This window comes from Oncorhynchus clarkii, chromosome 7 (assembly GCF_045791955.1).
Source record: "Oncorhynchus clarkii lewisi isolate Uvic-CL-2024 chromosome 7, UVic_Ocla_1.0, whole genome shotgun sequence".
NCBI lineage: Eukaryota > Metazoa > Chordata > Actinopteri > Salmoniformes > Salmonidae > Oncorhynchus > Oncorhynchus clarkii.
In genome coordinates, this window is record NC_092153.1 from 27,795,186 (window position 1) to 27,807,327 (window position 12,142).

A 12,142-nucleotide genomic window follows, 5' to 3' on the forward strand; every position below is an offset into this window, starting at 1 on the left:
CAGTTCAAGAGATAGAGTTGAGTAAATATTTTTAAAAAAATTCACTTTTTTTAAATTTGTTATCAAAAAATCTAAAAGGAAATTACACAACAATAATGAGGCAATCAATACACAGGAAGCACCAGTACCGAGTCAATGTGCAGGGGTACAGGTTAGTTGAGCTAATTTTTAAAGTAACTATGCATAGATGATAAACAGCAAGTAGCAGCAGTGTAAAAACAAAGGGAGAGGGGGGGGGTTAATGTAAATAGTGCCGGGTGGCACTTTGATTAACTGTTCAGCAGTCTTATGGCTTGGGGGTAGAAGCTGTTAAGGAGCCTTTTGGTCATAGACTTGGTGCTCTGGTACCCCTTGCCATGCAGTAGCAGAGAGAACAGTTTATGACTAGGGTGGATGGAAATGTTGACAATTCTTTTTAAATGTATCCACCGTATGTCATCTACAGTATCTGAGGTCAGTGAATTGAAGTCTGAACGCATAGATCGGCTTGGTCCATGCCAACACTTTTTGTTTACTTTGTATGTACATAGATTGTAGGTCAGTTAACAAACAAGGGTGTCCTCACTGGTCTGAATGCTCAAGGAAGACATAACATGCTTGTCTCAAATAGGCTAATCTGTATTAGTCTGACAATCTTAACTGACATCACGGGCTAAATTTGGACTGGAAAGTAAATCCCTAGAACGTAACTGGGATTCTGGGCACACTGCTTCTGTTTGGTGCCTTTATGTACCTTGACCATCTGATGCAGTGACTTTTTCCAAGCCCCAGGATTACCCTCCTTAATCGGGGTTAAATGAGCACCCATGAACGCACCCCACCCGAGCATAGGCTCATTCTCAGAAGTGGTTAATCCAATCCAAGAGCTGACCCTAAAGTAGATCACTGAGAGACACACTAACTGGCAACATGCACACACACACACACACAGATGGGCTGTATTTATTTGACATGTATTTGAAAAGAGAGCTCGGAGAGATGACCAATCAAGTTAAATTTAGTTTCATATCCACTTTTAAGTCCACTGTCAAAACATGCTCTACCAGCCTGTTGAGGGTTAATTTTGTTATAGTCTTTATTTAGTCAGGTAATAAGTCATGGAGTGGAACATTTACTCAAACATTTTTATTGGCAGACATATTTTTTGGGAACACATTGACAGAATATTTTGGAGATATTACATTTTCATGTAGGGGTCGTGGCCGAGTTTGTATCACTGGAGTCATGCAGCCCCCTCCACTCTGGCATTCCTTGTTCGATCCCTCTTTCTTTCCACATGATCATAGTATTCAATATAAGATAACATTATACGATATTGCTTAAACATTCAGATATTATGTAACTTTCTCGGTGTATAATAATTACAGCAGTCTGTCTAATGGGTGTGGGGGTTGCAGCAATATGGGCAGGATCTCATTCACATGATGGTGTTGCCCTCTTTACACACAACGACTTAGTTTTGAAGTTAATAGTCTTGAAGTTGTTTTCCGGTCAAGAGTCTTCTCCTCATTTAATCCCATGACACCTAAATCTGTTGGTCCTTAATACTTAGCTAGCCTTGTCAAGCTTGGCTTATCATGAAGGTGAACCAACGCACAAATAGGTTGTCACTGTTCATGTTTACATTGTAATGTGTATATACTGTATGTGGTGTGAATTTTATATTTTTTTACGAGGTACCTGATCATTTCAAATCAGAACCACAGTATAGGCTACTACCGTGTGTATTGTGGAAATAATGTGGACAACAAGGATGTCACCTTATTAACCATGGAGACTAAAGAGTGTCATTTCTAATGCAGAGGTGGATGAAGGACTCAATGATCTCATAAAATGGCTGTATCAATCTATTTGTCCTCGGTTCAGGTCTAATAGTGTTTCACACATTCATAATATAAGGCTCAGAGTTTATAGTAAACTCACATGGTGTACTATATATTACTATACTGTGTAGTAGTGTGTAATATTTGTATACTTTGCATATGGTGTACTATATATTACTATACTGTATAGTAGTGTGTAATATTTGTATTTATTATTTTATTGCATTTTGCCTGGCATGCTCAATCAAAGTATCTGTAAAAAAATAAAATAAAAAACTATTTGAATCCATGATATGTCTACTGACACTGTCTGAAGCTTGAATGGTGGCGGAAGGCCACATGTTGCGTCTTTTTGTGTTCAGTATCCTGTTGTGTTTTGACTGCGAGAAATTGATAGGCAAACATCAGTGGCTAATGACAAATGAAATAACTGTATTATTGACTAATCATAATATGTATGAGAATCCAACAACTACAGAGCAGCTAGAGTATTGACCCATTGAAAGGAGAAGGACATGATGATGACTTGACATCTTTTTTTTTCATTTGAACAGTGCAGTCAGTGCAGTTAGTCTATGTTTGCTAATTTTGTACCAGTACAAAGCTGGATGTCCATTATCGGTAGTTAGCCTACATTATTCGATGTTCTAATTTAAGCACTGGACAGCACATACAATGTTCTTGTTAGCAGGTTAATGCTTGGGTAAAATATCGATTATTCTAATTAATAGCATTCATTGATAGCACAATCATTACAAAGAGGGATAAGTAATTGGTTGCGAAATACACAAACAAAATACGAAATACACAAACAAAGTCATTCATATAGAAATGTTTTTATTTCCATTATTGTTTGTTGTAACAATTATTTGATGAATGCAAACTATTGGTCTTGGTATACGATTGGGTTGGGCAATACAGACTCATTTGATCTTTCTATCAAGAAGTTCGCAGAGAAGAATGAAACAGTATAATTGTATGTCATACTAACATTAGTAACGGATACATTAAATACATACATAATTTACATGTGCATTCACTGTCCATGTGTAATCAAACAAAATGTTAGACTTTTCAGGTGTTTCATGTTTTCTGGCAATATGGCATTGAGCTAAGCGTTCAGCTTCCTCTCGTGATGAGTCTCAAACGACATCATGTTGTCCATGAGAATATCAAAGTGCTTTGATGAGCTTGCATAAAAAGGATGAAGACATTGTACTCCCGCCAGACCTTGAGTTGCATATTGTATCGAAAGGGCATAGTTCTTGTCGAACTCTGCCGTTGACTCGTGCTTGTAGGAAAAGTTCCCATTCACGCTCAACGGTGGACTTAGGGGTCCCTCGAACCGGGGGCTAGTGCTGGCACAGTCTGTGAATGTAGTTTCAAAGAACGGCTCAAGCGCATTGTCGACAGGGTGGGGCTTGGAGTGGTGGATATGGGAGCTGTCCATTGTACCATATGGCGGGCTAGGGTAAGGGTAGGAGGGGTGCAAAGAGAAGGACGCAGTCGATGTTTGGTGCACCTGAGACGGGATGTCCTGGACCTGCTCCGGTAAAAACGTCCTGGGGTTGAGCTGCAAACATCCTGCCACTAGATTGGTGGTGGGCTGGGACAGTCCATGGCATAGAGCCTGCACGAACAACATCAAATCTGGACTTTCATCCGATTGCAAGGTCTCAGAGAGAGCCCATATGTAATTTTTTGCCAACCTCAATGTATCTATTTTGGAGAGTTTCTGAGTATTCGAGTAGCAAGGTACAACTTTACGCAAACTCTCAAGCGCGTCATTGAGCCCGTGCATACGGTTTCTCTCTCGCGCGTTGGCCTTCATGCGCCGGACCTTAAACCTCTGTCGGGTTTTTGTAATTTTCTTTATCTTGGTCCCAATCCTCTTTGGGCTATCGTCAAGGCTCTCTTCTTCTCCCGACCCTCCTTCTTCCCCCTGCTCCTCATCGTCGTTACGCTCTTCCATTCTGTTGAATCCATCCTCGTCGTCATTGTCGCCGTCCTTACTCATGGTTTTGTGCACACCATTTACTGTTTCCATGTTCTGAGTGGTGCGGCATCCCTCAGTCCATTTGGAAACATACTGCTGTGACACTGGCATGGTGCTGTCCTCTGTTGGGGCAGAGGAGGAGAGTTACATCCACAGTTCAAAACTGCTGATACAAAGGCACCTGCGGTAAATGTGTTTGCCACTGTGAAATCCTAACGCCCATGTATGATTGTGTAACTGAATGATCTGAGCTTAGACAGATTAAACTATTAATACCTGACAAATAGCCATGCAGGCAATGAATCATGTTATGAGGCATAGTAGGCTGAATGAGGCACTGGTACTTTACATCATTATCATCCTTATACATCACCCCTGTGCTTAATGAAGTGCCTTTACAATTGTTTTCATAAATAGGCCTATATATGACAAGTTTACCTAAACACCCACATGTTGAATAGCCCTATAACGATGTACTACTAAGTGAAGAATATAGGCAATACAATTCCAATTACAACATCAAAAAACACCAGCAGAGTAATGTTTGAATCCAACACAAATAGCAGTCTAGAGACAAGAAAAAGTTAAGACTAGAGACATTCTTAATTGAAACTATAAATAATTACCTTTTAATCCAGAGTTTGTTGTTATAAGAGTTCCATATCCTTTGAAAAGTCCTGATTCAATCTGTCTGCAAACCTCAGATGCTGCAGTTTTATAGTATTGATGCTGAGGCTGACTGATGGTGTAGTGCACCAATGGATGCACTTTATAAAATCCATGCGTGGACAACGGTGGGATCATAGCCCGCCCCTTTCTCCGACACATGCCATGTCGCGGGCAAAAGGCTTCAAGCTTCACGTGACGTTTCCAATTTAGATTCAATGGACCTCTGGGAGCCTCCCCTATCGTGGCTGAAAAGAAAACAACCATCTGTCACCAGTCAGACTGCACGGACCTGTTTACACCCGCACCCGATAAATGAACTCTTCCAATTAGCAGGTGTATGCCATGAAAGAAGCTTCCTCACATGCACCCTAACCCATTTCAGCCAGCAGCATAGGCCTACATTTTGTTTGGCAGAGAGATTAGGTTGGTTATAGGCCTACAGTTACGTTTAGTGTGACAGTGTGCATTTATTTGGGGAACATTTTGGATTTGATGGTTGGATTAGCCCAAAAGCCTAAGCAATTGATATAGGCCTATTATTTTTATTAGACATTTCAGGTAGTAGAATACCTTTACATTTTCATCAACACCTGTAGCCTATTCTAGGCTATGGGAAAAAACTTGTAGCCCTAAAGAGTGCCCTTCACAAGAAAGTTTGAGGTGAGGCCTAAATGCACAGAGAGGTAGGCCAGTGGGTCAGACAACTCTAAACACAATTTAATTGGGTTTTTCAATTCTAACCGTGCGTGCCTTGGCTGGTGGCTTGAGAGACGGTAGATGCCAGGTCTGAGCCAAGAGTCCTTCTCAACCAGGGTTGGGCACTCGAGCCGCACACGCAATAACAATATAGCAGTTTTTCCCGCTTCACTAACTTAGTTAGTGGTCTTAGAGCTGTGTGTAAAAATGTGACATGATGAGAGAATATAACACTGTCAATTCGGTTACACCCCCTCTCATCTGTATCTCAATTGGTAAGAATTAAGAGGAACCCGTGTTACCTCTGTGAATGCCTGGTCATGATACGAGCAACCCTGTTGATGATAGGCTGTAACTGGTTAAGACCGGTCTTATTGCAATGATGTAGGGTGGAAAGCCACACTGTGGCACAGTAGTCCAGGTGAGTTTTATCAGGGGTGCTAAATTGTCAGGATAATGTCCTTGGAGACGAAGTCCCTTGCCCTTTTTAGAGTGTCAAGCCAGACAGTAGTTTCCCTGTGACCAGGCTGGCGTGTTCAGTCCAGTGTTAGGTGTAGGTCCAATTACATCCCCAGGTACTTTATGGTGTTTACTTCTTCATAAGTGTTTTGTCCGTCTGTTATTGTGATACTTGTGCCTGTGTCTCAGCTTTTGTGGGTTGCCAAACAGCATTGCCATGGTCTTCTGAGGGTGTAAGGAGAGCTTGTTGTCAGCAAACCAAGCTGCTACCCTCTTGATGTCTTTTGAGACTGACCCCTCACACTCTCTGGTGGTATAAACTGAATAGAACAGGACTGTGTCATCTACATATACTGTATATGTGACCTGTTTCAGGAAACTAGGCGTGGGTCACTACTTCGTTGGAGAGCCGTTTGAACGTAAACCTCTTTTAAAATAAAAATATGGGATCATTTCAAGTTAATGTACTGTTAGCTAGCTAACGTTAGCTGTCTGGCTCCGTAGCTAATGAATGCGCATGAGCCGTTCTTTGAAACTACATTTAAAGACTGCACCAACTAGAGAGAGCCTGGAGGAACATAACAAAGGCATCAGTGTTCCTAATCCTGGCATCTGGGAAACAACACCAGAGGCAGATGAGCACAGGATGAACCCAAAGTGGCTTATGGTGCCCTCAATCTATATGGGATTCTCCTCCCTCATGATGCCATCTATTTTGTGAAGTGCACCAATCCCTCCTGCAGCAAAGCACCCCCACAACATGATGCGGCCACCCCCGTGCTTCAAGGTTGGAATGGTGTTCTTCGGTTTGCAAGCGCCCCTCCTTTTTCCTCCAAACGTAACATTATGGCCAAACAGTTCTATTTTTGTTTCATCAGACCAAAGGAAATTTCTCCAAAAAGTATGATCTTTGTCCCCATGTGCAGTTGCAAACCGTAGTCTGAGTTTTTATGGCGGTTTTGGAGCAGTGGCTTCTTCCTTGCTGTCGATATAGTGTGGACATATATACTTTTGTACCTGGTTTCCTCCAGCATCTTCACAAGGTCCTTTGCTGTTGTTCTGGGATTGATTTGCACTTTTTGCACCAAAGTAAGTTCATCTCTAGGAGACAGAACGTGTCTCTTTCCTGAGTGGTATGTGGTCCCATGGTGTTTATACTTATGTACTATTGTTTGTACAGATGAACGTGGTACCTTCAGATGTTTGGAAATTGCACCCAAGGATGATCCAGACTTGTGGAGGTCTACAATTTTTTTGGAGGTCTTGGCTGATTTTCTTTTGATTTTCCCATGATGTCCAGCAAAGAGGCACTGAGATTGAAGGTAGGCCTTCCAATACATCCACAGGTACACCTCCAATTGACTCAAATTATGTATTTCATCCTATTAGAAGTTTCTAAAGCCATTACATCATTTTCTGGAATTTTCCAAGCTGTTTAATGGCACAGTCAACTTAGATTATGTAACTTCTGACCCACTGGAATTGTGATACAGTGAATTCTAAATGAAATAATCTGTCTGTAAACAATTGTTGGAAAATGTACTTGTGTCATGTAACAAGGTAGATGCCCTAACCGACAAGTTTTAATGACTCCAACCCAAGTATATGTAAACTTCCGACTTCAACTGTGTATATAAAAATATATGATTTTTTTTTCTTCAGAACATTTACCATGTATGTCCTCTTGTAATGTTCTGTAGTTTCAACCCAATGATTCGTCTGACAAACACAAATGTGCGTTCTGCAGAACCAGGCATGGATCAAAGCTGGCGAGAGTATTTGTATCATTATTTTTTAGCGAAAGCATACAGATGTTGATGAAGAATCACATTTACCTCAGGATCAATCCTAGTTGTTATTCTGTGAAACCATCATTTTTATTTATTTATTTGTGGCATTGTTGTGTGCTCTACAAAAACACATTCACGTTTTTAGTTCACAATTATCAATTTTATTACACAATATGCCTTCACATTGATAGGCTGTAGAAAAAATCTTTATCCATTGTTTGATAAATTCACAGCCTGCTACGCTTGTTTTCTCTCCCTGTTTTAGAGGGTGGGAAACCAAAAACCTACCGCCTGTCCGGCCAGCCAAACCCAGGAGGGGCAATTGTGAACCAGCAACTGTAGTAACGCAGTTTGCACTATTGTTTTAAATTAAATCACCTTCACCCTCATCATTCAGTTAATTTAAATTAATGCACAATTATCAGTTTCTATTTGGTTTGTCACCCATTCATTGTCAGTTAGAGACACATTAGTGCCTTGGGACCCAAAAGCACACTCTAACTCTGTGTTGCGCTGCTCTGTAACAATGAAGCAGTGACGCAGGGCACAAATTACCTCTAAATCCCGCAGCATAATCTCAAAACCTTTAGCTGAGAAACCACTATATATACAGTATATTTACACCACCATTAAAAAGTTTGGAGTCAATGAGAAATGTATTTGTTTTTGGAAGAAAAGCACATTTTTGTTCCATTTAAAATAACATGAGATTGATCAGAAATAAATTGTTAATTCATGTTGTAAATGACTATTGTAGCTGGAAACGGCAGATTGTATTTCTATGGAATATCTGCATAGGCGTACTGAGGCCCATTATCAGCAACCATCACTCCTGTGTTCCAATGGCACATAGTGTTAGCTAATCCAAGTTTATTATTTTAAAAGGCTAATTGATCATTAGAAAACCCTTTTGCAATTATGTTAGCACAGCTGAAAACTGTTCTGATTAAAGAAGCAATAAAACTGGCTGCCTTTAGACTAGTTGAGTATCTGGAGCATCAGCATTTGTGGGTTCGATTACAGGCTCAGAATGGCCAGAAAGGAAGCCCTTTCTTCACAAACTCGTCAGTCTATTCTTGTTCTGAGAAATTAAGGCTATTCCATGCAAGAAATTGCCAAGAAACTGAAGATCTCATACAACGCTGTGCACTACTCCCTTCACAGAACAGCAAACAGCAAACTGAATCCAAACAGAATAGAGAGAGGAGTGGGAGGCCCCGGTGCACTACTGAGCAAGAGGACAAGTACATTAGAGTGCCTAGTTTGAGAAACAGACGCCTTACAAGTCCTCAACTGGCAGCTTCATTAAATAGTAACAGCAAAACAATCAACTGTGAAGAGGCGACTCCGGGATGCTGGCCTTCTAGGCAGAGCTGCAAAGAAAAAGCCATATCTCAGACTGGCCTATTAAGAAGGGCAAAATAACACTGACAGTGGACAGAGGGAAATTGGAAAAAAAGTGGTATGGACAAACAAATCTAAGTTTGTGTCACGTTCTGACCATAGTTCTGTTATTTTATTCTTTGTTTTAGTATGGTCAGGGCGTGAGTTGGGGTGGGCAGTCTATGTTTGTTTTTCTATGTTGGTTTTTGTGTTCGGCCTAGTATGGTTCTCAATCAGAGGCAGGTGTCGTTAGTTGTCTCTGATTGAGAATCATACTTAGGTAGCCTGGGTTTCACTTTTGGTTTGTGGGTGTTTGTTTCCGTGTGAGTGTTTGTTGCCACACGGTACTGTTTCGGTTTTCGTTTTGTTCACATCGTTTATTGTTTTGTATTTCAGTGTTCAGTTCGGTTAAATTAAAAACTCATCATAAACACTTACCACGCTGCGCATTGGTCCTCCGATCCTTCTCGCTTCTCTCAGAAGAGGAGGAGGAATGCCGTTACAGTTTGAGGTGTGCTGATCACAAAGAAGAACATTCGTGAGACTCAGAAAAAATGAAGAGATGCTGGAGGAGTGCTTGACGCCTTCTGTCAAGCATGGTGGAGGCAATGTGGTGTTCTGGGGGTGTTTGGTGGTGGTAAAGTGGGAGATTTGTACAGGGTAAAAGGGATCTTATAGAAGGAATGCTATCACTACATTTTGCAACGCCATGCCATACCCTGTGGACGGTGCTTAATTGGAGACAATTTCCTCCTACAACAGGACAATGACCCAAAACACCGCTCCAAACTATGCAATAACTATTTAGGGAAGAAGCAGTCAGCTGGTATTCTGTCTATAATGGAGTGGCCAGCACAGTCACAGGATCTCAATCCTATTGAGCTGTTTTGGGAGAAGCTTGACCGTAGGGTACGTAAAAAGTGCCCATCAAGCCAATCCAACTTGTGGGAGGTGCTTCAGGAAGCATTGGGTGAAATCTCTTCAGATTACCTCAACGCATTGACAACTAGAATGCCAAAGGTCTGCAAGGCTGTAAATGCTGCCATGGAGGAATCTTTGACGAAAGCAAAGTTTGAAGGACACTATTTCAATTCAAAATCATTATTTATCACCTTGTCAACGTCTTGACTACATTTCCTATTCATTTTGCAACTAATTTCATATACAGTTGAAGTCGAAAGTTTACATACACCTTAGCCAAATACATTTAAACTCAGTCTTTCACAATTCCTGACAGTTAATCAAAGCCAAGTCTTAGGTCAGTTAGGATCACTACTGTATTTTAAGAATGTGAAAAGTCAGCACAATAGTAGAGAATTAATTATTTCAGCTTTTATTTCTTTCATCACATTCCCAGTGGGTCAGAAGTTCACATACACTCATTTGGTACCATTGCCTTTAAAATGTTTCACTTGGGTCAAACGTTTCGGGTTGCCTTCCACAAGCTTCCCACAATATGTTGGGTGAATTTTGGCCCATTCCTACTGACAGAGGTGGTGTAACTGAATCAGGTTTGAAGGCCTTCTTGCTCTCACACGCTTTTTCAGTTCTGCCCACAAATGTTCTATGGGATTGAGGTCAGGGCTTTGTGATGGCCACACCAATACCTTGACTTTGTTGTCCTTAAGCCATTTTGCCACAACTTTGGAAGTATGCTTGGGGTCAATGTCTATTTGGAAGACCCATTTGCGACCAATCTTTAACTTCCTGACTGATGTCTTGAGATGTTGCTTCAATATATCCACATAATTTCCCCTCCTCATGATGTCATCTATTTTGTGAAGTGCACCAGTGTCTCCTGCAGCAAAGCACCCCCACAACATGATGCTGCCACCCCCGTGCTTCACGGTTGGGATGGTGTTCTTTGGCTTACAAGCCTCCCCATTTTTCCTCCAAACATAATTGTCATTATGGCCAAACAGTTCTATTTTTATTTCATCAGCCCAGAGGACATTTCTCCAAAAAGTATGATCTTTGTCCCCATGTGCAGTTTCAAACTGTAGTCTGGCTTTTTTATGGAGGTTTTGGAGCAGTGGCTTATTCCTTGCTGAGCAGCCTTTCAGGTTATGTCGATATAGGACTCGTTTTACTCTAGACATAGATACTTTTGTACCTGTTTCTTCCAGCATCTTCACACGGTCCTTTGCTGTTGTTCTGGGATTGATTTGCACTTTTCTCACCAAAGTACGTTCATTTCTAGGAGACAGAACGCATCTCCCTCCTGAGCGGTATGACGGCTGCATGGTCCCATGGTGTTATGGGAACGTGGTACCTTCAAGCATTTGGAAATTGTTCCCAAGGATGAACCAGACCAGTGTAGGTCTACAAATTATCCCATGATGTCAAGCAAAGAGGCACTGAGTTTGAAGGTAGGCCTTGAAATACATCCACAGGTACACCTCCAATTGACTCAAATTATGTCAATTACCCTATCAGAAGCTTCAAAAGCCATGACATAATTTTATGGAATTATCCAAGCTGTTTAAAGGCACAGTATTGTATGTAAACTTCTGGGCCACCGGAATTGTGATACAGTGAAACAATCTGTCTGTAAACAGTTGTTGGAAAAATGACTTGTGTCGTGCACAAAGTAGCTGCCCTAACCGACTTGACAAAACTAAAATTTATTAACAAGAAATTTGTGTTGTGGTTGAAAAATGAGTTTTAATGACTCCAACCTAAGTGTATGTAAACTTCCGACTTCAACTGTATGTTTTCATGGAAAACAAGGACATTTATAACTGACCCCAAGCTTTTGAATGGTAACGTATAAATTTTAGAACACTTACTCATTCAAGGGTTTTTCTTTATTTCTACTATTTTCTGCATTGTAAAATAATAGTGAAGACATAAGCTACGAAATAACACATATGGAAACATGTAGTAAGCAAAAAAATGTTAAACAAATCAATACACATTTTATATTTGAGATTCTTCAAATAGCTACCCTTTGCCTTGATGACATTTTTGCACACTCTTGGCATTACGTTGCAGCTTTGCACACTCTTGGTTAATACATGATTCCATACATGTTATTTCATAGTTTTGATGTCTCCAGTATGATTTTACAATGTAGAAAATAGTACAAAGAAAGAAAAACCTTTGAATGAGTAGGTGTTCTAAAAGTTGACTGGTAGTGTGTGTATAAATATAAATATATATATATATATATTTATACTTAACCCCTTTTCACAGCCGGTCACATTAGCTTGTAGTCCAAATGGTTCGGATGCTACAAACAGAAGTTTGCACATCAGCGGTACCGACTTCAGACGAGTCCTGTGACATTGCAAAACAACACCAACCATGCAGGATTCATAATGCAC

The 12,142-nt window shown here is 40.7% G+C and overlaps 1 protein-coding gene across 1 annotated transcript; it reads right to left on the reverse strand.

The window, feature by feature from the left end:
• Positions 1-2,689: 2,689 nt before the first annotated feature.
• LOC139414186 (neurogenic differentiation factor 1-like) lies at positions 2,690-4,010 on the reverse strand. The gene has a single exon (XM_071162073.1). It carries the CDS (start codon positions 3,928-3,930, stop codon positions 2,935-2,937), a length of 996 nt encoding a protein of 331 aa, XP_071018174.1. The 5' UTR covers positions 3,931-4,010; the 3' UTR covers positions 2,690-2,934.
• Positions 4,011-12,142: the final 8,132 nt, after the last annotated feature.